The sequence below is a fragment of the Urocitellus parryii genome, chromosome 1 (assembly GCF_045843805.1).
Source record: "Urocitellus parryii isolate mUroPar1 chromosome 1, mUroPar1.hap1, whole genome shotgun sequence".
Taxonomy (NCBI): domain Eukaryota; kingdom Metazoa; phylum Chordata; class Mammalia; order Rodentia; family Sciuridae; genus Urocitellus; species Urocitellus parryii.
The window spans coordinates 194,838,526-194,864,689 of NC_135531.1; the positions used below are offsets into that span (position 1 = coordinate 194,838,526).

The 26,164-nt window shown below is 32.8% G+C and overlaps 1 protein-coding gene across 2 annotated transcripts in view; it reads left to right on the forward strand.

The window, feature by feature from the left end:
• Positions 1-23,578, forward strand: part of Spopl (speckle type BTB/POZ protein like) — a 56,745-nt gene extending 33,167 nt beyond the window's left edge. Inside the window, exons 2-11 of one of the 2 annotated variants that reach the window (XM_026388310.2) lie at positions 4,350-4,487; positions 4,672-4,793; positions 5,065-5,216; positions 6,637-6,764; positions 11,348-11,525; positions 11,609-11,664; positions 13,032-13,154; positions 15,003-15,145; positions 15,235-15,288; positions 19,287-23,578. In XM_026388310.2, coding sequence (XP_026244095.1) covers positions 4,410-4,487; positions 4,672-4,793; positions 5,065-5,216; positions 6,637-6,764; positions 11,348-11,525; positions 11,609-11,664; positions 13,032-13,154; positions 15,003-15,145; positions 15,235-15,288; positions 19,287-19,431 — 1,179 coding nt within the window. In that variant the 5' untranslated portion in view covers positions 4,350-4,409 and the 3' untranslated portion in view covers positions 19,432-23,578. Of the gene's footprint in view, positions 1-4,349; positions 4,488-4,671; positions 4,794-5,064; positions 5,217-6,636; positions 6,765-8,404; positions 8,502-11,347; positions 11,526-11,608; positions 11,665-13,031; positions 13,155-15,002; positions 15,146-15,234; positions 15,289-19,286 lie in introns of those variants that run through there. The other variant, XM_026388319.2, reaches the window with a different exon arrangement.
• The last annotated feature ends 2,586 nt before the right edge of the window (positions 23,579-26,164 follow it).

Here is a 26,164-nt window from a genome sequence, read left to right on the forward strand (position 1 = left end):
TTCTACCTAGAAAGTTAGGGACTCAACTGTATATAGAAAGAATATGAATTCATTTATTGATATAGTAATCAGTGAAATCTTCTGGGAAGGAGAGGAAATTTGATGGTGTGTGTATGTATGACATGTTTCTATTTTCGAATTATTTGAAATTTTTCTAATAAGATTAGGTAGCTTGTATGTGTATGACGTATATTTGCAGAACATTAATTCTAACATATAAGATAGAAAATCTTGTATATTCTTGATTTTCTTTAATAAAAGCAGGCAATATCACACCTAAAATTCTTAAAACATGTATAGGTAGTCCCTGACTTAGGATGCTTTAAGTTATGATTTTTCAACTTTATAATATTGTGAAAGTGATATACATTCAATACTAATCATGCTGTGTACATTTAGTAGTAACCATTTTGAATTTTGATCTTTTCCTGGGATAGCGAAACACAATAAGATACCCTCATGATGTTGGGCTGTGGCAGCAAGCCACTGTTTCCATTCAGCCATGCAGGTAAATAACTGTTACTCTAGAGTATACTGTGTAATTAAGCTGTCATGTTCAGTAGCTTAGATATTATTTTCAGTAGTATCACACGCATTTTCAAAAAGTCTATAATATTTTCAATATTTGATAGATTTATCAGGATGTAATCCTATTATAAGTCAAGGAGCATCTATATATACAATAGAATATTGAAGCAACCCTTTTTTGTTGATGTGCAGATTGATTAATAGGGGAAAAATACCAGAAATGATCACTGAAACAGACATTGGGAGATCATTTCTTTATTCTTTATACTATTATTTACCTAAACCGTTCATTTTCTGTTAAGTCCATTTCTGTTTTCTTGATCCTCATTTATAAAATTCAGGCTTGGACAGATACGTAAGGCCTGCTTAAGCCCTATAATATCTGAAGAGCAGCATGATTCTGTGGAAAAAGCATTGCCAGATAAATTGTGTTGAACCACTTTTTAATTATCTTACTGCTTAAAATAAGCTTTTGGAACGGTCTAAATCTATTTCCTTATAATTGAGATTATCACCAACCATCCCATAAAATTACCAAAGAATAAAGAAAGTTCCTAATACTTTATAATACAGTGGCCAAAATGTAGTTTGTTCACCATCATTCTTCATACCCTATCTTTGCAACCTTTTTATTCAGTTTGCTTTTTGTGGTTGATTCTGTCTTGCCTCTTTTGAATAGTGCTGCAGTAAACATGTGAGTGCTTCTAAGAATATCCCCATGTCATCACCCTGTCCGTTTTTGTTTTGTTTGTGTTTTTTTTGCCTGTCTGCTTGCTGATTATCCTATGGATCGATCCCCCTGTTCATTGTATTGTGCTGCAAGCATATCACATGATAGGAACTCTTTAGTATTTGAGTTGTAAATACATTTGGGTGAGTGCATTAGTGTAGAAGCCATTATTAAAAAGGGAAGGGACAAACAATCTAATTATAAAGAAGTAATTTAAAAATTGTTCCACTTGAAGTTTTCTTTGATGTTGTACCTAACACTATTGAAACCAGTCCCCCAGTCAGTCCCTAGTATTCTTATACTTAACATTCTCCATTTTAGTATATGGCATTGTCATCCTCCCAATTCCTTAGGTCTCAAACTAGGATCTATCTTTGATTTCCCCTTCTTTTAATTTTATTCATTAAAAATTTTGTTAATCTAAAATATTTGCTTCAATTGAGGGGAACCTTTCCCTATCTTTTCTGGTATACCATTCATTATCTCCTCAGAATACTACTGTTAACTTCCTAATTAGTTTTCCTGCTTTTATTCCTCCCTATCCTTTATTTTCATGAATCCTTTGTTCTGAATTAATACTATATAAATTACAGGGTTTTTTCCTGTTTTTCTTTTGATACTAGGGATTGAACTTAAGAGTGATTAACCATTGAGCTACATCCCTAGCCCTTTTTGAGGCAGGGTCTCGCTGAGTTACTTAGGGCCTCTGTAAGAGGCTGAGACTGGCCATGAACTTTCGATCCTTTTACCTCAGCCTCCTGAGTCTCTGGGATGACAGGTGTGCACTGCCATGCCTGGCTAAATTGCACTGTTTTTCCCCTGAGTGAAATTTTTCTGTGAAATCAACGACATTGGACTCCTTTTTCTTGAAGTATTCTCAAATCCTTTCCTGCCCCAGGGCATTTGTACTTGCTGTTCTTTTTTCTCAGTTACAGTCATCTCTTGGCATTTCTACCTATTCTTATTTTTGGTTCTTCAAAGAAACCTTGTTACCCTATCTGAAGTAGCCTCTGTGCTATTTAATTGAAAAATTTTTAGCCATTTCATAGCAATTGCACCATCCTCTTTTAATTTACTAGTTTCTTATCTAAATCAGGTTTTGAATCAGCTGTTTTCTTGTTTATAAGAATCAGATGAATATGTTTTCCTCACTTATGTATTTCAAAACTAAGTCCTGGGCCCACTGATTTTGTGCCTTAAAAATAACTTATTTCAGCCAGGCAGGCGCAGTGGCAAATGCCTATATTCCCATCAGCTTGGGAGGCTGAGGCAAGAGGATCATAAGTTCAAAGCCAGCCTCAGCTAAAGTGAGGGTGCTAAGCAACTCAGTGAGATTCTGTCACTAAATAATACAAAATAGGGCTGGGAATGTGTCTCAGTGGTTGCATATCCCTAAGTTCAATCCCCAGTACCCTCCCCACCTCTGCCCAGGTTTCATACTTTTACTTAGTATTTTATCCAGTTGACTTATTTTGTCACACTCTTGTAAGAGTTGTTTTGACCTGCAAATTCAGTTTTAAGACGTGAATTTTTTTTGCACATACTGAAGTGCTATAAAATTCAGAACCATTATATAGAGGTTTTTGTTTTTCCTCTTGATTCATGTGTCTTTGGCTAAAAAGTAACTCGAGTGAACTTATCTCCTCCACTCAACAGTTATGAGGGAAGCATACATATTTTACACATCTGGAAATGAAATTTTACCTTTAAAAAGATGAGCAAAAACATGATTTATTGTAAAACTCTTGTGCTATAGCCTTTTCCCCACTTAGAATTCTATAGTGATTATTTTATTTTTCTTAAGGCTTTTAGCAGTTAGTAGAAATATGAGGCCATCTTGATTTTCTTTTTAAAGAATACATATTTGTAATTTTTTCTCATTTGAATTTCATAAAAATGTATTTCAGTGGTGGTTTCTGATTTTATTTGATTATTGAGGAGTTCAATTATACCAACCAACTTCTTTATTCAGCTTGAGAGTATGCTTCTTTAATATTGGATTTATTACTGCTTTTCCATTTGCTTTTGATAAAATAATTACTTGCTGAGTAATTCTGATTTTGTTCTGTCTTCAATATTTTTTATTGTTTTATCATTTTCTCTGGGTTTTATACTGATGTGATGTTTTTCCCCAATGTTGAATTTCTTTACATACAGATTTTTAATATGCTTCTTTGTTCATAGTTTTACATGTTTTTATATTTTCTTTAGCTCTTTTATTTCTGAGTGTCTTTCAGACAGCTTTTTTCAGTCTTGGTTTTTTAATCTTATATTTTTCAGTAGAATAAAGAGAAAGCAAAACTTTCTCTGCATTTTGGTTGATGTCCTTTTTTTCTTTTCCTAATATTTTCCCCTCATTGGAGGCATGTTATTTCCTTCACTTAGTTAAAAGCAGGTTCTTCAGTCTTAAATCCTTTGGTAGGAACGTAATCTTGAAACACTATTACTTCTATAAAGTATGGTATTTATGTAGCTCTTTAGTAGACTTTTCAAGTTGCAAAACTTCATCTTTTCAGTAATATTCTGACCAGGTTATAAGAAAACTTTATGATATAGTACATCTCAGTGAGAAGCACTCTGATAGAGGCAGTCTTATCAATGAGCCTGTTTGTCAGAGATAGATGTAGACTTTTGTAGAAATCTTCATGAAAACTGGAATCTGACAGATGAGTAACTATATATAATGATAACTTTGTAACTCCTTTGGTTTTCATAAATAGCTCAAGGAAAAGGTGAATCAGATATCAATATCATTAAAGTTTCGTGATGTGATCTTAACTCTTAAGCTATGTGGGCCTTGTTTTGTGAATTGTGTGTATATATATATATATATATATATATATATATATATGACATATATATTTATATAAATGCACATATATTTGGAAAACTTTCTTGAAAAAATAATGTCTTATCTATAAAAGGTTTGTAGATTTCAAGTGTCATATATTACAAGGCCTTATGATTTCAATTCTCAAAAATTATTAAAATTATTTGAAATCCTTAATCCTCCAAATCTAATTTTGAATTATTACTTATGTATCTTTCTTCTTGATTCTGTCAAACTTTTAAGAATTTATTTTCTTTGTAGGTAGAGTACTCAGCTGTGTGGGTTACTGCATAAATCATAAAAGACTATAATAAGGTGATAATGTCTCGGGAACCCAGCCCACCTCTGCCTGGAGATATGTCCACTGGTCCTATAGCAGAAAGCTGGTGTTACACACAGGTATATGCTCTTAAAAAAAAAAAAAATTACGTCTTTTATAAATGTTATAGTATCTTAAGAACATTAGTATAAAACACTCTGGCATAGTTATTAGAAGGGATGGAAGAGTGAATCATATTATATTTAACATGTGACGAGTTAAAAGCATAGAATCATTATAAAAAGTGACTTTCTGAATCTCTAGGTTAAAGTAGTAAAGTTTTCCTACATGTGGACCATTAATAACTTCAGTTTTTGTCGAGAGGAAATGGGTGAAGTGTTAAAAAGTTCAACATTTTCATCTGGCCCAAGTGACAAAATGAAATGGTAAGATTTTTGTTTAGTTTGGATTGTTTTTTGTTTTTGATATGATTATCAGCTCATTATAGTTTCTTGTTATTGTTGCTTTTAAGGGGGTGGCTATTAGTATGATGTTATATTAAATTGGTAATAAGTTCCTAATGGTATGGAGAAATGTAAATAACTGAATATTTACAGGAGTGTTATTTGTAATGTTAACAGATGACTTCAGTATTGCCTCTCTTTTGCATGCTTCAAGTATAATATTCCTCCAAGTGAGCCTATTGTTTTATTTTAGGTGCCTGAGGGTAAACCCAAAGGGATTAGATGATGAAAGTAAAGACTACTTGTCCTTATATTTGCTTTTAGTCAGCTGCCCCAAAAGTGAAGTTCGAGCAAAATTCAAATTTTCTCTTCTGAATGCTAAAAGGGAAGAAACAAAAGCAATGGGTAAGTGATTTGCAAATCGAGTGAAGAAGTCTCTGTAGGGCCCCCTCCCCTGACTAAAATCTACCTAGCCCAAAACATTTAATGTTCATTTTTAAGTTTTAGCACAAAGCCGTAGTTGTTTTGCTAAGTCTTATACTTCATAAGACCTAAAAGGGCAGTTAATATTTTTACTTCTTCATGTCTTGAAATTACATTAACTTGTCATTTGAAAATATAGTTGGCTGTTAAGAAAAAGTGCCTTGTTCAGTACCTGGCAGATACAATAAAGTGTTCAAGAAATACTTCTCCCATTTCTTTTTTTTGCCAGGTAATAAAATCTGGAGAACAATGCAGAAGAGATGGAATGCCCCAGTATTTTGTCAATAGAATTTTTTTGAGCAGTGAACTCAATACTGACCAAAAGAAAATCAGTTCTTAGAATCAGGAACTATTAAATTCAGTCCAGGATCCACATATGGTCACCTGGAGCTTCATAATAAAATAATAATAGAATATTATAGAAAATGTAGTATGTGTAATAGGAAAATATCTCATGAATTGACACATTAAATTTTAAATATTTTCTGAAGTGAACCATAGTGAGTTACTTGTAATTTACTCAAGAAAATGTACACCTTTTAAATAGTATCTTTTATTGTTGAAGGAACATATATTTTCACAAATGTCTGCATTTAAGATAGTGGAGTATTTTGGTTATTAGATTACTGGTTTTCTGCCTTGATTTTTTTTCTCCATACAAGATGATGAATACTTTCTATAAAGGATCTTGTTTTTTCATAGTACATACTTGTTGTACAGTACTGTAGGCACTTGAAACATTTATTTTGGATATTTATTCGTAAAATTATACTAAAATCATCTTTTGAACTTCAAAAGTTTTTTTATGGGATGAGATAGTTATGTCTAAAGACTTAGTAAATACTACTTTTATCTTTTTTCACCAGTTTATGGTTTTTTTTCTGTAGTTTAGTAAAGCTTAAATCAATGGGATGGATATGCCAGGAAAGCTTAAAAGATTTTGAGTGATGTAGAGTATACGTTTTTAAGGGGAGAAGCAGAAACGAGAAATATATTTCTAATAAAGTTCTGATATTAGATAATGAATAGTATGCTTTTCCAACATATTTGGTTCTATTTTAATTTAGGCTCAAGATTGTTAAAAAGATCTCCATGAGATTTTATTTCCTTTATTCTTAAGAGATTCAGAGTCTGAAATTGAGCTCACTAATCATGACCAAAATTTGAGTAGCAATGTGATCTGTTTTCTCAGACTCAATACTTAATGTATGAACACATATCTAGAATTTTTATGATGTATGTATTAGCCAAGTGCTATGTTTGTATATTTCATTTACCTTTGCTATCATTAAAAAAATGTCTCTTGGATACTTATTTTATTTAAATTTCTGTTTTCCACCAGAAAGCCAAAGAGCATATCGATTTGTGCAAGGGAAGGACTGGGGATTTAAAAAATTCATTAGAAGGGATTTTTTGCTTGATGAAGCTAATGGTCTTTTACCAGATGACAAGCTTACATTATTTTGTGAGGTGGGTATATTTTATATTACAAGAAACTCCATGGTTATATTTGGTGATGTGGTAAATATGTAAACTAGATTTATATTGGGTACTTAAAAATTAAGTAATTGATATAAGGTTTCATTTGTAAATGCTTGATCAGAAAATGGGAATTAAATTATCTTAGAAATCACTTTGGGTGCCCCAGTCTGAAAAAATTCTTTCATATCACTAGCTGCGAATTGTATATGTATATGTATATTAAATTTTTCTTCGTTTTGAAGAAAGGACATGCATATTTATCATAGTTTGAAAGTTTTCAGGGTTTTGCTGTCAGTAATTTATACTTATGATTTGTCTTAATGTGAGATTAGAGTTTGCTTCCCTCATTATTATCATTAAGTAGTTTTGTCTATATGAATTTCTGAAGTTCATCTTCAGAGTGAATTCATGGGTGATATTGTTACTAGTATAGTTTATTGAAATATTTAAAGCAATTGATAATTTGTATTAGAAAGCCAAAAGTACATATATATGTAAAGTAGGGATTGAATCCATGGGTTCTCTACCCCTGAGCTACATCCCCAGCCCTTTTTATTTTTTATTTTGGACAGGGTCTCTTCAGGTTGCAAAGACTTGAACTTGCAATCTTCTTGCCTCATCCTCCCAAGATGCTGGGATTATCATTAAATGTGTTAATAAATTAATGTGGACAGCTGAGTGTCTTAGAATGACAATAACTTCCTTAATTGATATGTTAGTTTTTACCTCTTTATAGTGAAGGTGCAAAATTTCTTGGTAAGATTATAATTAAGTGTGTGTCAAGTTGTATCATAATCAAATATGTGTCACAGTTGAAATCTGGCTTTAGACATGATATAATTTGACTTATTTTCACTTGGATAAGGTAAATAAACTATATAATTAGTTACAAATGAATCTTGTAGTTGATATAGCACATACCACAGTCTCTTGAGCAAGATTTATCATTAAATTATTTGAAGGGAAAAATAAACTAAAACATTTGCTACCAATAGGCAGGTATTCTAAGTAGCATTCTAAATAAATATGGTTTACAGAATTTAAAAATTTTAACACCCTTAATGTAGAACCTTCCAGAATTTTAGCATTTTCTTAAATTTGAATGTGTTAATTTTTTAAAATGTCATCTTAAAATTTAAGGGTCCTTAGGCTATTTAATCCAATTTAAACTAAAAGTTTGGTACATGCTAAGCAAATACTCTATGTCTTCTGTGAATGACTCTTTTTAGAAAATAATCCTTTTTTGAGAATTGAAATATTATTTGCAGATTTTTCCTAATTGTATTATACTGGAACCTAGACAACCAAGAAATTCAGAATTAAGGCTGAAATTAAGTTTATGACTTTTTGATATATTTTTTGAAATATGCTTGGTATCCAGATTTTTAATAATACATGCTAGTAACCCCCTAAAAGTAGAACTCACTGTTACAGCATTTTTTAAGTTGGCATTGATCAGATCCCATTTTACATTCTGAAATATGCACGTTAAAAAAAAAACTAATTTAGATATTTATAGTCTGGGCATCATAATTGGCATAGGTGGGCAAAAAAGTGCTTTAAAATAACATTCTTCATGCCCTCTATCATTTCTTCTACCCCTCTCATGGATGCCCTTCCTTCTACAGCATCTCCAGCACTGCTTGCAGAAGAGGAGGAAGCATTGCACTGCCCCACCTAAAGAACTGCCTCCTCTCCCTCCCCTGCAAGTGGTGCTGTAGACAGGTAAGGCAGGTGGGGCTAACCTTTACGTGCAAGACATAGCTTAATCTTACAAGGTCCATATAGTGGCTCTACTGGCCAGAGGTAGGTGGATATTTCTGTATCCTCTCTCCAGAAGTGATGCAGAATGCAGGAATTGATGAATAAAAAGGGAAAATAGAGAGCTGGTTGGATTAATCTTTGAAACCTAAAAGATTTTAACTACTCTTATAATCTATGGACCCAAGCAATTCCATAATATACAGAAAAATATATGGATAAAATAGATATGCAAGGAGCTTTCCATAAAGTTAAACTAATTTTTTGTTTGTTTGTTGTTGGTTGATTGGCTGACTTTTTGTTTTTGTGGTACTGAGGATCAAACCCAGGTCCTTGTACATGCTAAGTAAACACTTTTTTGCACATGCTAGGCAAATACTCTACCACTGAGCCACATCCCTAGCACAAACTAATTTATTTTTAAGAACACATCAGGGTTTTTTTTTTTTTATCTTATTTTTTCCCTAGGATATAAGGTGCCTTTCTATTTAAGAATACTTATGGTTGTGGGTGGGAATTGGGTATTTATTTTATTTTATTGGTAAAATGAAAAGTTGACTACACTATTTCTGTTTCCTGAAGGTTAAAAACTCTTAAGACCCACTGTTCTAGAAAACAATATAAAGTTGGACTGTTAAAGGTTTCTTGCTTTGGAACCAGTGTGGAGTGGGTTGTAGGTAGTTGATTAGAGTGCAATATTGTAGTATTGTGCAGCTTTGGAAAATCCTATTTTAGGATTAATTTGAAGAATTCAGATTTTCAAAAACTGTTATTGGTATTCACTTTACATACTGGAGAACAATCAGAGTTTCAGGAGAATCACACAGGAGATTAGATACCTCAAATGTCCACATTCAGTCTAAATTATATTTCAGGGTTGAGCCAGATGCATGTTTGAAAAATGACTATCAAATGAATTAAATCAGAAAAGAGTCTCAGCCTTCTTCCTGAATTTTTAATCTAGGTTCCATATCTAGGTCAATATCTTGACCTGCCCATATTTAGAAAAACATCTATAAGATTATTGTAATAATTGCTTTTGATCATACTTATGTTATAAAGCATTACCACTAATTTTAAATAATATGTAAAAGTATTGTTTAGCATAAGAGCTATAAAAAAGGAATCTGGAGATTTAGGTCTAGTTTTTTTCTAATATAAACTAGCAATGTGATTTAGGCTACTTCATTAGTTTGTCTTGATCTGACTTCGAAATCTCTGTAAAATAAGGTGAACGGATTAGCTGATTTCCTATGATAGATAAGGTTCCAAAAGATGAATATGTCATGAGAAAAAGTGTTAGTAAAAGTATTTTCTGGGAAATAAGAGTCTTCTAATTTTTTTTTTTTTTAGAATTGTTCATTAATTCATGCAAGATATGTGTTTCCACATCTGAGTGGATCATGACTTCAGACTTTTTACACTGGACTTTTGTTACGCTTTGTATGCTAATATGTTGTTAGTAGTCTGATCCAATTTATCCATTTCTAATTTATATTTTCTGCATAGGTTGTACTATGTATATGTGTCCTTAATTATAACTTATAAAAAATGAGTACAGCTATCACTATATAACAAATGACCCTAAAATATAGCATCTTAAAACAATAGATATCTAATATAGGACCTTTTATTTAATTTAAAATAATGGTTCATTTACTTTGAAACATTTGCTTTATTAGTTGAACTAGTATTTTCTTTACTTTGTTAATTATAAGTTGAAATTTCCAGTGTAACATAATAAAATACCTTTTCTTAAGAGTGTTGTAAAACAGTTCGGTGTGGTGGCCCACAAGTATTAATACCCAGACTTGGGAGGCTGAGGTGGGAGGATCACAAGCTCAAAGCCAGTCTTAACAACTTAGTGAGACCCTGTTTCAAAATAAAAAATAAAAAGAGCTGGGGATGTAACTCAGTGGTAAAGCACCCCTGGATCTAACTCCCAGGAAGAGAGAAAGAAAAGAAAAAATGTGGTGTGGAAGTCTGAGTTAATAGTGTTTTAGGATTTTGGTCCAAATGTAGTCATCTTTATTGGAGGTAATTTAGCATATATTATGTTGAAATTTACATAAAAGCAATGTTGTAATCATACCAACTTTTATTTACTGGTTATTTCATAGGTAAATATATTTAACAGTCTGCAAATTGAACTAAATTATGTTTGTATTGCTCTTGCTGTTGATTTTCTGTAGAAAACTTCCATGGACTTGAATAGTTAACAATTATTTTTTTGGAGTTATTTAAATCAGTTCTGCTATACTTGAAACTTATAGGAACCACACGTTAAAAACTTCCCAGTTTGTATATAATAAACTATAAGTTTGTAACTTTTACTGTAAAAGTCATTATATTTTTTACATATATTTTACTTTTAAATATATTTTACTGTAAAACATTATATATTATATTTCATACATATAATACATCCATTGTATGTATAAAATATGTGAAAAAGTAATATCTTCTTCCACCTCCCCAAAATATCATCTCCTTTGAATTGGACATCATACTGTGGCTATTATGTTGAGAAATAGTTTTTGTAATTATAATAAGCTTTCCAGTTAATTGATAAACTATTCATTTGCATAAAATGTCACTATTGACAAAGCTCTAGTTTGTTTCTAATATATCCGGTATTATCTCTCTCCTTTATATTCTTAAATTCAGTTCCACAGTATTAGTGTTTTGATCAGAAGTACACTGGATTATCCAAATGATTTTTAAGATAAATATTTTAAGCATAGACATAGTAACTCATTATTCACACTAATTTCTTAAAGTGTTTTTCTTGCTGTCTCTTTTTTAATTAGGTTAGTGTGGTCCAAGATTCAGTAAACATATCAGGACATACGAATACAAATACTTTGAAGGTGCCTGAATGTCGATTAGCAGAAGATTTAGGTAATCTCTGGGAAAACACAAGATTTACAGATTGCAGTTTTTTTGTGAGAGGACAAGAATTTAAAGCTCATAAATCTGTGCTTGCAGGTACTTTCTACTTTTGGAAATTTTGTTAGTATATTTTTAAAATAAATTTGTGCACTGAATAATGATGCTTAATCTTTTTACAGCTCGATCCCCAGTTTTTAATGCAATGTTTGAACATGAAATGGAAGAAAGCAAAAAGGTAAACATGACTTAAAGGCTTAATATTTAATTTATACTCATGTAAAATAAGGGAATGTATATTTTTAAAATTAACAGTGCACTGTGCATTCCTCATTGCTATACTATGGTAAGTAGGGAAATTTTTAGAAACAAATAGATTGGAGAGGAGATATCTGCTGTAATAGAACAAAAGATGTAGCTTAATGTGAATTGTTCAGTGTATTCCAGAAAATCGCTATCATGATGCCCATGTGGGTAATCGTTATCGTGAAGAACTTTTCAGTAACTGGGGACATAGCTCAGTGGTAGAACCCTTACTAAGCATGCACAAGGCCCAGGGTTTGCTTTCCAGCACAACAAGGGATGAGGGAAGAAAAAAAGATTCTTTTTCTGGTCCATAATAGAAAGGTCTCTGGTTAAGATGGATATGACCCCTTTCTAGACTTTTCAGGTTAATTTTGCAATTTGTTTTCTAGCAACAAAAATATCTGCATTCTGTTCACCACTAGAATATTTATTTGATTTAATAAAAAGGTCATAGGACTTCCACTAGACATGTGGCCCACCTTTGTTCTTTATGCAGAACTGGAAGCTGCAGTGAAATAATAGCTTTCTTTCCTCTCATGGTTAACCTAGGGAGACACTCTGATCAACATTCTGATCACTTCTAAAGTGAGGAAATAACAGTGGTGTCAAGTATTGTTGGCAGCAAGGGTCAGGAAAGTTTGGTATTGTTTAGTGTTAGATGTTTAACTTTATTGATGTCAGGAGACAAATGAAATATGAAGATTCATAAATGAAAAAGCAACTAGTCCTCTTTGGATGTAAGTGTCTCAAGTAAGCAAGGAAATGCCAGTAGATAATATATGTCATTTTTGCAAAAGGGAAAGTTATGAGGTAGTGTGCTCTCTTTTTATATCAAAAACCTGCTGTCCCTGCTTTTGCTTAATGTTGGTTATATGATCTTAGGCATTGTATTAGGACCCAGAAATTCAACAGGGAAAAAGTTACTAAAGGGCAGAAATTGTACACAGATGTATTTTGTTTGGCTTAAGATTTTATTTGTTTGTTTTTAATTATTGAGAAACTGGTATAAGCTTACTGCCATACCCTCATGGCAGTGCATGACTTGGTCTATCAGGGTATGGGCTTTCCAACTGGTCATGGTTCCCACCCACTTCTCACACAGTATATTCTTTTCTCTTAAACTTGCCTGATTAGTTTGGCTGATTACCTTACTGAAGATTTACTTAGTTTTAGAAATATCTGTATATGTATAAGTGATAAAGTACTTTTATACAAATTTGAAGTTTTAAAATTACTGTCAGAGATTCATTTATATTTATGTATTCTTTAACTTTTTTTGTGTGTTGTTTTCAATATTAGAATCGAGTGGAAATAAATGATTTAGACCCTGAGGTTTTTAAAGAAATGATGAGATTCGTTTACACAGGGAAAGCACCAAATCTTGATAAAATGGCTGACAACTTGTTGGCAGCTGCAGACAAAGTAAGTAATTAGGCTTTAAGGAGCTGAAAAATATCCTCAAGCTTGATGTATATAGAAAGCTATCATCAAATGAAAATTCCAAACATCTTGAAATATTGAGTTAATTTATACTCAAGATGGCTCTTGAGAGTTTTATGAAATAGCATACAGTGGGATAATATGGAAATTAGATTGTTTGGAAAATCAATAAGATAATAATACCTTGATTCAAGAAGAACCAGGTTTTTTTTTGTTTGTTTTTGTTTTTCAGGGAAGATTAAACTTTAAACACAACTCTTTTGAGTGTATATTTATTCCCTTTAGAAGAACACACAATACTTTATAGATTTTATTGCAGTTTTTAGGTAGTCTTAAGATTTTGCATATGACCTTTGTTTTTTACAAAACTTGAGAGAATATTGTCAATTTAATTCTCCATATTTGTAGATTTGTTTTTTTATTATGACAGCATAGGAGGAGGAAAAATAAAGTTTACAATATGATGATTTTCTGTTGTAAAGATGATTACTTGAAGGTAAGGGAACTGCAAATACATCAGAAGATCTGAAAGCCAGTGCTTCTCAATCTGAAAAATCACATTCAATATATATCTGACTTTTGTATTCATACTATGTAAAGAACTCTTCAAATTCAATTATAAAGAAAACATTATTTCTATAAGTGGACAAAATGTTTGAACAGACACATTGAAATAAAATAATGAAGTATATTATATATGCCCAATGCCATTAGGAAAATATAAATAAAGTCATGGTGTATTGACATATGTGTTGTAATGGCTAAAAATACCAAGTATTATCAAGAATATGGAAGAATTAGGATTCTCAAATACTGCTCATCAAAGTATCAAATGATACAACCACTTTGGAAAATTGGGACTTTCTTCAAAAGTTAAATATAAACCTACCTATGATCCAGTAAGTCCTCTCTTAGGGTTTTACTCTAGAAAAATGAAAACATAAGTCCATGTAAGACTTGTATATTCACGTGCATACCAGCTGTGTTTGAAATAGCTAAGACTGGAAACAACCCAAATGTTCATCAACAGTTGAATATATAAATTCTGGTAAAATATTCAATAGAATACTATTTAGCAATAAAAGTGAATGAACTACTGATTTATAGCCATTGACATGCATGAATCTGAAAATAGTTGCACCAAGTGGTAGGAGCCAGACCACTCTGGCTCTTACTGTCTGATTTCATTTATTGAAAACTTGAGAATATGCAGTCTAATAGAAATAGTGATAGAAAGCATATCAAGAGGTATTGCCCTGGGGTACAGTGAGAGGGAAGGACTACAAAGAGGTAGTGGGAAACGTTGGGGGATGATAGGCATATTCTCTGTCAGAAATGGTTGATGGTTTTATGGCTGAGTATAAAGCTGCAGTAAAATGTTATATTACATGTCCACTAATAATTTTTTAAAGAATTTTTAGTGGTAGCGAATATGATTTCTTTGACATTTAATGAATTCATTATGTAAGTTTGAGTAGTGGCACAATGCAATGTACTGAATGGCACACTCTAGGTATGAAATAGTAGAGAAGTAAAATATACTCATTAGGAATATTGAATAATAAGGCAGCTTGTAGCATAACTCCTACTTTGAAAACACTGTATTTTGCATTTAGGTAGATTGAAATTGCCTAAAGCAAACTGGTCTTTCTCCTAAATGGATGCATTTGTTCATATTTTCTTCATTTTAATGAAAACAGTGACTTAATGACTTTTCAAATAACTTTAATTCAAATAATAATCTGCTTTATTTTCTAAGTTACAGATATCATGCATTTGAAAACCTAGTAGCTGAAGTAAATGTTTAATGATTATTTTTCTTTTGAATAGTATGCACTGGAACGACTGAAGGTCATGTGTGAAGAAGCTTTGTGTAGTAACCTCTCAGTAGAAAATGTTGCTGATACCCTTGTCCTTGCAGATTTGCACAGTGCAGAACAGTTGAAAGCACAAGCCATAGACTTTATTAATAGGTGAGGTATGCTTGTATTTCATTGGGCATGACACCTTCAACATTTTATCACTGGACTTTTTTTTAAGTGTGTTTAAATCTTCAATGCAGGTGCAGTGTACTTCGACAACTTGGGTGTAAAGATGGGAAAAACTGGAACAGCAAGTAAGATGACATCAGTTTCTGATCTGCATAATGAAATTAAGTGTTTGCATAGCCTTTTGTTCTTCTACCTTAAGTATGAATCCAGATGTTAGTTATAAGAAGCAAATCTGCTAGTTATTTTTTAAAAAATATTTAATCACTTAGTGGATTCCTGAGGCTATGCTCCCTTGTAGATCAGCTTCTAATGCACACTGAAATGGATGCCCTAATTTCTTAAGCACATATGCCACATGGTATATACTGAGTCCAAGTATTACTAAGGACTGCTAGAGATTAGCCTCTGCCCCTTCAGAAAGCATTGCTAAAAATTGTGAGAAATATTCACTTAGTCCAATTAAGAGTATATCCTTCATATTTGCTTTGAAAGGTTTCACATTTAGTGCGAACTCACTGTTCCTTAGGTTAGTCAGTCAAGTATCTTGAATCATATGCTAGTAGGTTGAGCTTCCTAATATTCCCAAACTGGTAGCAATTTGATTTTTCTTTTCCCTGGTAAATGTATAAGGGGATGAAGGCTTATCATGTTCTTCTAAGCATAGATCTTTGAATATGAACTCTTGGAACTTATTATACCCTACTTCTTAAAAACTTTCTTATTTTTAAGGTAACTTTTCTATATCTTTGCAATTTTTGAAATCAAAAAGGGAAAGTAGCTGATAGTTTGAAGATTCTGCGTTTGTTTTGATTAGTTTTACCTACGAACCCTTAAATTCTATTTTTTTTAAATTATCAAGAGATGGTATATAAAAGCAAAAAAGAGGACAGTGTTAGACATTTAAATGAACTTGTTTGTTCACTTAATTATTTCCCAATACATCCATATACTTTGATATATATGAAATTGATTAGCTGAAATCCTATTAGTTTCTGAATTTTGTTTCCTGGAAGTAAGAAGTAGTTGACTATTTTTAAATCATTGGTTGTCCTGTATATTGCTCAGTTCATAATTCAATTTCAACATGATATATGTCCCTAGGGGGCAAAATAATTTTGAATTTTGGATTTAGAATGTCTGTATTAGCAGCAAATGACAATTCTTTGATCCTTTCTACTTATACGTTTTCAAGCTTTAGTTTTACTCTGTTAATAAAATACATTTTATAACTTTTTTGATGTCAAAATTATTGGCATATTTAATACTCCATGGAAAAGTCATATTGTATGTACAGACCTCCAATAGATTTTTATGAAATTAATGAATGAAAAGCTCAGGTATATTAAAAATTTTCTGTGGTTACAAACAATTAGGTTTTAGACATAATGACACACTAGTAACTTGATTTTGACAAGTAAAAATTTGTTTTTTGATATCTGCTAATTTTAGTTTAACATTTACCTAGCATTTTTTGTCTCAAGCACCATGCTTATGTGCTACAGATAAAAAGGCCTTTGAGGGAAAAATCTTGGTTCTTTAGAAATTTATCCATTGGAGATAGATACACAAATATATCATTTCATTATAATATGGTAAGTAATATAGAAGAGGATGTGTACAGACATTGAAATTTAGGGATGGTTTTCCAGAGTTGAGTTTTAAAAAAAATGAACTAGAGTTAGCAGAACTAAGAAGGAAGTAGTATACATTAATTAAAGACAGAAAGTATAGTGTGGACTAAAGTATAGAAGTATGAAGTAGTTGATCGTTTGACAGATTCTTTTATTATTCAATAAATATCCAATTCTCTATGCTTAGTACAGAGAATATAGTGGTGAACATGACAAGATGTTTTTCCTGACTTCAAGGAGTTAGTGGCAGATTAAATAATTAAACATGTAATTGCAATAAAGTGTGATGATAAAGAATGTACCCCATAGCAGAATATGCCAAAGGGTCCTAATCTCATCTAGGTGACAGAAAACATCTTTAAGGAATTATAAAAATAAGGACCTAAAATATTGATAGGAATGGTGAAGAAAAGAACAAGGAAAAGTATAGCCCCCAAAAGGGAAATAAAAATGTTCAAAGTTTTAGTGATGAGAGAGAGAGAGAGAGAGAGAGAGAGAGAACGCGCGCGCGAGAGAGAGAGAACGCACACGTGCGCAGTATAGAGTTTGTATGTATGTGTAAGGTAGGGTAGGTAATGAGAAAAAAGCTGAGGCAACACACAAGAGCCATGTAACATTAGGATTTTCAGACATTATTTCAAGACCAAAGAGTAATGAGCATACAGAAAAGGTTATTACCTAGAGTAGGGCATGATCTGGTTTGCACTTCCAACAATCTCTGCATGCGCATTGGAGAATGGATTTTGGAGAATTTGGAATGATAGTGGTAGTAAAAGGAACACATTTAAATACAGGTGGACCATTTGGAAAGTTATTAAGTAGTTCAAGCAAAAAGATGAAGGGTAAAATTAGACTTGATTAGTTGACAGTGTGACTTGTGAGAAATGAAAGTATAAAAGAAATACCCTGGGGGCTGGGGATGTGGCTCAAGCGGTAGCACGCTCGCCTGGCATGCCTGCGGCCCGGGTTCGATCCTCAGCACCACATACCAACAAAGCTGTTGTGTCCGCCGAGAACTAAAAAATAAATATTAAAAAATTTCTCTCTCTCTCTCTCTCTCTCTCTCTCTCTCTCTCTCTCTCCTCTCTTACTCTCTCTTTAAAAAAAAAAAAAGAAAAAGAAAAAGAAATACCCTGAAGGGAGAATCCATAATAGTTTTTGGTTGGTTGAAGAGAGTGAAAAGAGGAGGAAAGGAAGGGTTACTAAATTTGTTACTTGAGCAGTTATTTACTGTGATTGCTCAGTGAGATCATATTATATAAGCAATTTAGTACCTGAGTACAAGAAGCTAGAACATAAATTTGGGAGTGGAAAGGTACAGAGAGGAAATACGGGACTAGTAATAAGGAGCCATTTTTCTCTTTTTAAAACTTAGAAACAGGGAATAATAAGAGAGAGAATGATATAGTCATATTTATGTTAATAAGAGTCATGGTACTAAGGCAGCAGTATGGAGGCTGGATTGAAAGAAGAGCAAAATAGGAGACAGAAGACAAATAAGGAGACTTTTATAATAATCCAAATGTGAGATGATGAAGGCCTTAACCAGGGATTCAAGACATTTTTATGAATTAACATAGGACTTTAATGATTTAAATTAGAAAAGACAGACTTTGAGATGACTCTCGGTTTTTAATTTGAATTACTGGTGTTGGTGGGAGCTGTAGCTGATTAAAAATGAAGGAGGAAGAATTTGGAGTTTGAGGGGAGAGATGATAAGTGATAGTCCTGAACTTGTGCAACATGAGGCACATGCAAATAAAAAGAGCAGGTGAGGGCTAGGTTGTGGCTAGAGTGCTTGCCTAGCATGCACAAGACCCTTGATTCAATCCCCAACACCACTAAATAAATAAATAAATAAATAAAAGAGCAAGTAATTGAGAACAAACCTTGTGGAGAGGCCTAGCGTTTAGCAGAACAGTGATTATCATTGATAATTGTCATTGACAGCAGTCATTGAATATGATTGTTAAAATTGTGAAGAGTGGATGGAGTAGAACAGATAATGCACATTAAAAGACAAAAGCAGATGGCAAAAATCAGAACTTGAGAAAACCTGCCTGTAAGAGGCAAGTTAAAAAGAGAAAGGGGCTCTTCAAAGAGCTGGTACAGAATGATAGCATAGGTTACAATAGGACTATGGAGACCGTGTTGCATATACTTTAGGGTTAGGGTGTCAGTCTTCCAAAAAAATAGAATAATTACATCTGCAACAGAAAATACCAGTAAGATGAAGATGATATTTTAATAAATTTAAATAACTTGAGTAGATAAAGAGAGAGTTTGAACATTTCAAAATTCACCAATTAGGGCTTGGGATATAGCTCAGTTGATAGAGTGCTTGCGTCACATGCACAAGACCCTGGGTTCAATCCCAGCACCACAAAAACAAAAAACAAACAAAAAAACACCAATTGAAAAAAGAAATGACAATACAAAAGTGCATTTTGAAAAGTATTCTTTAGTAAACGTCACTTTATTTTCTTTTTCAGCCAAGCAACCGACATAATGGAAACATCAGGGTGGAAGTCCATGATTCAGTCTCACCCTCACTTAGTAGCAGAAGCCTTCCGGGCATTAGCATCTGCACAGTGTCCACAGTTTGGCATTCCACGCAAACGGCTAAAGCAGTCCTGAAATCTTCCATGAACAGTAGGAAAAAAAAGGAATTGACTTTTACTCCTCCAGGTCCAGAAGGATTCTAATACACAAACCATAAGCAAGAGTTGTTTCTGTTTTCTTGTCCACAGAACAGAAGCTGAAAAAGCATACTGCTTGCATTTCAGGTGGATAATTTATGGTTTATACTTCAGCTTTAAATTAGACTGATTACTTCACTTCAAGGCCTTAAATTATCTTCAATGACTTCTCTTGTTCATATAATAACTTTAATTTTTTTATTGTGCCTTGTCATTTTGACCAAGGCTATGCAGGATTGCACTAGCTCCATAATGCAGTAATATTGATAACTGAAGATATTAAGTTTCAAAAGGATCTTCCATTATTTTGGGGAAAAGAAAATGAATTTTATAAAGTTTGTCCTATGCTATCTCAAAGTTTAAAACTAGATTCTCCTTAAAAAGCACTTCTATTGGAGGTTATCAGTAATGTCTCCAGTTTAAGTTCTATAAATATAGGAGAACCTGCTTACCTGCAAGGTAAGTTATGGCAATACACTGCTTCGATTCTAATTTATTTTTCATTTCAGGGGGCAAATATGCAGTGAGTTGGCCCAGATTTTTAGTAAAATTTGTTTGTCTGTATGTTAGCTGTCCAAGAAACTGTGGGTTTATCCAAGTTTACAATGATTGAAAACTGATTGAGGTTAAGATTTCAATAAGCAGAAAGTATGTATTGTGCTGAAGTAATTTTTTCTTAATTTATAATGACCTACCTATATGAAGAATTCTGTACATGTTAAAAGTAAGGATGACCAAATGTAAATTTAATGAGTGGGCCAATTAAGGAAGATATATATGCACTTTTAATGTGTAACTTTTGTATGTTGAATGGTACATATATTTTTTGCTTTGGGGGGATTATTTAGGTATAATTAATTGTGTTTCAATTTTTCAAAGAAATTTGTAAGACGGAGGCAACTGAGATGTTTGATATTAATAGATAAGAAAGATATCCACTATAGATAAATTGGTTTGGATTTCAGATATTCATTATTGGATTTATCCTTGTTTTATCACACTTTGGAAAAAGCAACTGAAAAATAAATGAATCCTGGACAGTCTACTCTCCACACAATTAACAGATATTTGTCTTATAGCGATTTGTCTGTGGGAGATGCATAGTAAAGAAGGGAGCCCTTAGACTATGTCAGGCCACACTTTGAGCTTTTTCCCCCTTATTATTTTCTTCTTTGTATTTCAGTTACTGTACTAACATTGTGGATGATTGAAATTCTGCATAATGTGAACAGGATAAACTATTTATAAACTGCTTTTCATGGGCCAGTTCTTTATTATACATGAATCTTAGCTTTAAACACACAGAAATGTCAGTGTTTGATAGTTGTGAGGTCTGTTCTGGTGTATTGTCCTAGAGAAAGAAGCAGGAGTGATCAGTGTCAGAGCACCACATCTGACTTACTGTAGCAGTGACAGTGTGCTTTTTAGGCAAGATTTTTATTTGACAACAAGGGGAAAAGTGTGTCACTGGAAAAAAATTGCATATACCTATATGTTTGCATATATAATTTTATTCTCAAGATTAAATTTCTGTAATTTGTTTATTTAGTTTTTGAATTCAGGACAAAGGAAAAAAAATGAAGCTTGAGCTTTTAAAATAGATTTTATTTTTGCTATCTCTGTTAGATTTTGACTGAAGCAATCCTAATATATAAAGAGTGATTCCTAATTGCATTGAACAAACACTATCAAATAAGCATTTGTTATCCACAACAAACCACAGTTTGAAAAGATCATATTTTTCACGTCTTAGTTTCTTTCTGCATATCTTGATTGAGTCTTTGTTGTGGTAACTTAAAATTAGAAGAATTCCTTGGAATACAAGCAATGGACTTCATCCTATTTAAGAATATTATGGCAAGTAGAAATTCACTTCCCTAACTCCACCATAAGATTGAGCCTGTTAAATTTATAATGTGCAATTTTAAAAATACACACACACACACACACACACAAACAAACACACTTTTAATTTTAAGATTTTACCAGGATCTTAGAAGAAAACAAAAATTCCCTCCAGTTATAGAATTATGTTGTCATATATTAAAATATCTCTGGTGTATCCCTTTATATCAAATGTACACCACCCCAGCACATTGTGAATTAATTTACTGCTTCAATCTGCACTTCTTACCATAGTGACTAATACCTTATAGTGAACATTTCAGCTTGCCCTTATTCTAGTGTTTGTTGCAAATCCTAAGAATTTTATTATAAGGATTTTTTTTAGTTTGTTAGCACATTTTGTACCAAAAATGTCAAACACTGTGCTGTAAAAATATCCATGTTTGTAGAAATGTCCACTTTTCAAATAATATAATGCCTACCATTATACTAACAGAATCATATGGTAGTTGATTTATTTTTTTATTTATTATGTATATTTTTGGTATGGGTTCTTAAGGCAATGATTTAAAAAAAAGTATTCTTATGTTAGTGCTCTAAAAGCCTTTCCCCACCCACTGCCCCATTTCTAGACTGCATACATTTTATTCATAATAGGCACAGTTTTTTGTCCAGAGCAGTCTTGCCTTTTAAACTATCAGCCTGCTCCCGTTTCCCTTTTGACACTTTTCCATATAAAGTATTGAGTGGTTTCAAATATTACTTATTATAAAAAGAACCATTGGATAACTGTTCTTTAGACTAAGATTTAAAGACACTATATTTGTGCCTTTTTCATTTTTTAATTTTAACATGTATTGGTATTTGGAGCACAAATATGAAGGTGCCATAATATGGCTTGCCAATTTTACCTCCTTGAATACTCATGTCATTGTCTTCAAATAGTGATTAGAGAACCTTGCATGAATTACGTGGTCATTTATGTGGAATGCGTGTGTGCGCGCGCGCGCGCACGCTTACGCTTGTGTATCTGTACTCGGGCTTGTGTGGAGATATGTTCAGAAAGTGAACCTCTGAAAATAGGACTCAGTTAAATGTCAAAAATTCAGGTTAGTTGAAATCTTACATTTAAGTGTGCTTTATTTTGGAGGATAATTTATTTGACAGGAAATTTTCATTCTCAAAAATGTGTCCAATGTACTGCATGATGAAATGTGAAAACAGTGCCTTTTTAGGACATCAATTGTAAGTGTTAAAATATTAACAAAGATGTCTGAAAAGTTAAGAACAATATTAACTTTTAAGCCAGATCTGAGAGCTTAAATTGTCAAAAGTGTAATTATTAATTTACCCATATAACATTTTATGCATAAATTTAATATTCAAGCAGAATTCTTTAGAAAATTATAGACAAGGGCTGGGGGTGTAGCCCAGTGCTATGGTGCTTGCTAGCATGAGGCCCTGGGTTCAATCCCTAGCACCACCAAAAATCAAAAAAGTTTGGATCACCTTGTTGCTAAAACACAACAGGTATTTTCTTCAGTAAGTTTTGTGAAAGTTCAACTCAACAAGCTTTGCTCACAGCCATGTATAAAGAGGTGAACTAGTCTGACGTGGACATGCATGCTCTTTGTTGGATAAAATAAATATTCACTGTACTCTTGTAAAAGGAGGTGGGTGGGTAAATGGGTTTGTCTTAGTGTTCTCAGATTATAAAGACAGCACTTTCAGCACACATAAGAGTATTTTGCAAACCTTTTTTATACAGATTATGAGCTCTACTTTATTTAAATGTTCATGGAATGATGTAAATTTTAGGTCCAGTTGAACAAATATTGAGTGCCTACCATATGCAAGACTTCCTCTCACTGGGAATGAAATCACACAGTGTCTTCTGTTTGTAGTATGTGAACTTTATGTTTGAAAAGGAATTCTTATATTATAAATCTTTTTCTGTTATTAGAGTTTATCATTGTATACTGTAACCCAGTTAATTTTGCATTCAGATTTAAAAATGAAGATACAAAAGTCCCATTTTGAAAATATTTCTGCTGAAATTATTTAAATGTTAGTTCTGAGGGAAGTTGACTTTCAAGATTCAAATGTATAAGATCTTATTGGACTTTCAGCCTCATTTTTAATCAGTTGATGTTAATGATAAGATACTACTTGTATCTTGTTGCTGAAAATATTTTTTGCATTTCAGCACGTTGAGTTAAAATAAAGTTGTTACTACTTATTCAGAATTAATTGACTTATTTTGTGTTTATTTGAAAAATACCATCTTCTCTCTTTAGTGTATTACTTTGCAAAAGAGCCATGCATTTGATAAAAACAAATTATGTGTAGTATTTGACTGTTCTACTTGGCAGAGCTAGTATTTTAGGGAACCTACTAAAGACCCTTTAACTCTGCGATATTACACATATTTATTTTTAACATGTGCATGCCATCCATATTGAATGACTTACTCAAATACCATGTATGGTAATATAAATTTAAAGATCGCCTTTTCTCTGGCACTTCTGTCCCTTTTTAATTTCAGTTATCCCAGACAACTTCATTATTTGCTTCTATGAAAAGTTATATTTGGGGCAGACTATTCTGAACCAGCCGAGTAGCAGTAACACAGTTAGGTGTCATTTAGAAAAGCATAGTGAAAGTCTTTAATATACCAGCAACACATCTGCACATTCAGTAATTGCCCTTAAAAGAATAACAAGTTGTGAACCTTAAAACATTTTCTGTGCAAGTATAATAAATAGGACAAGGGGCTGGGGTTATGGGCTCAGTGGTGGAGCACTTGCTAGCATGTGTGGGGCACTGGGTTTGATTCTCAGCACCACATACAAATAAATGAATAAAATAAAGATCCATCAACATCTAAAAGTAAATAAACAGAAAAAATGGTAGATCATATTGAAAACTTTTCTAGTGAACTCCATATATTATCTTCCTCTCTGCAGCAGCTAGCCTCATTAATTTTTTGCTTTATAACTCTGGAATGTGTTTTTCCTTCACCTACTACCTCAAAATGCTTTTGTTTCCAAGAGAAGGCCAAAAGTGGCATTTGCTTAGATCACTGTTTTTAAATAGAAGACAGATTAGTAGGAACTTTCACAAAATGTCAACTGCTGCCTTTTTGTGGTACAAGGAAGATTTTCTTAAAAAAAAAAAAAAAAGTTTGACATTCCTATTTCTTCCTCGCCTTCCGGTCCCCACCCCTTTGTTCTTTTTATCAAGAATTCCGATGTAGTCTTGTGTCAGTCTGTGACATAACAGCCAAACAATTTCAGTATTATCTAATCTTACAGTTTTCCTTAAATACAAATTAGACCTTAATAGGTATGAGGCATGAGAAAGATTGCAAAATATATGAGTAACAATTATAGAACGTGCACATACACACAGTGCCCTGAAGGCTCTTATGCTCACTTTGTTCTAACATAGATTTACTGCTATAAGCAAAAAGTTTTTAGAATGTAAAAAATTTTGAGGGTCATTATGAAAGTATTATAGGCAAAGGTATAAAATGACACAATTGAAAGAGTGGTAAATTTAGGTGCATTAAATGAGAAATAATCAGAAATGATAAAGGGGACACTTTTGAAAAGTTTGAGAACTTGCCCCCATATCACAAGGACAAGAATAGGTATATAAAAATAAAGATGATAAGTAGTTCAGATTCAATCAAGGCATTAAATAGAGTACTGAACACTGTGTTGAACTCTCTTTATGGTGATAAAGTAGAAATGGTCTGTGTCCTCATGAACTGTTTTCTTGAAGAAAGCATTTGTACTGATAGGAATACAAGAGGAATGCCTAACCTGGGGTGCGGGGTGGAAGTCCCAGTTAGTCTTCCTGAGGAATTGATGTCTAAATTGAGACTGAGAATTAGGCAGCTTTATGGGAGCGTCATCTAACCCACTATGTGAAGTCCCAGAGGTTGACTAAGGTTCATAAGGAACATTAATGGATGTGAAAATGAATATGGCTATTTCCTAGGGCGTCAAGAGATGGGGCAACTAATGTTAACCAATAAGCTAGAGTCTTGGTTTTTAATAGGCCATATTGAAGGAGTTAGACTTAACCTGTATGCATTGAAGGACTTTAAAATGGAAAAGGAGGTGTGTCATGATCAACAATCTATCAATCTTCACATAGATTAGGAAGCTAAGAAGAGGGTAGAAACCCTCTTGAGGTTAAAGATGCCTGTGTTCTATGTAAGGTTTGAGAACATCACAATGGATCAATAGGAAATCTGAGAGGAAATATTGAAAGGATTTGAAAATAAATGGCATTTGATAGAAGGGAAAGAATGACTCTCAGGTTTTGCATTTGGATACCCGGTGGAGGACATTGCCATTTGCTAATAGAATGGTCACAAGGGTGTGCTCAGTTTGGAAAGCAAAATCATTTCTGAGCTTAAGGTTCCTATGGGGCATTCTGTTTGGCTACATGAAATGTGAAAATGGTATCACTTATAAAAGTTAGGAATCATTAATATGTAGATGATAATTTGTATGTAGACTGAAGAGAAGGCAGCTCGGACAGAAACAAACACAAGAAAGAGAATCCTACAAAAGAGGATGATTTAATGTCCCTCCCAGAAGCCTGAGATAGAACGTTTCAGGAGAAGAAATGACTAATAGTGTCACACGCTGCTGAAGTATAAGTGAGATTTTTTCCAGCAGGAAATGAAAGGATTTTTCAGAATGAGGAAAGTAGTAGAATTGGAGTAAGGAAATGGATGTTCTAAGTGTACAACATAGGATGTTAGGTGAAGAAGGCAAATAAGAAACTGTAGCTACAGGATGGGGTTTAAA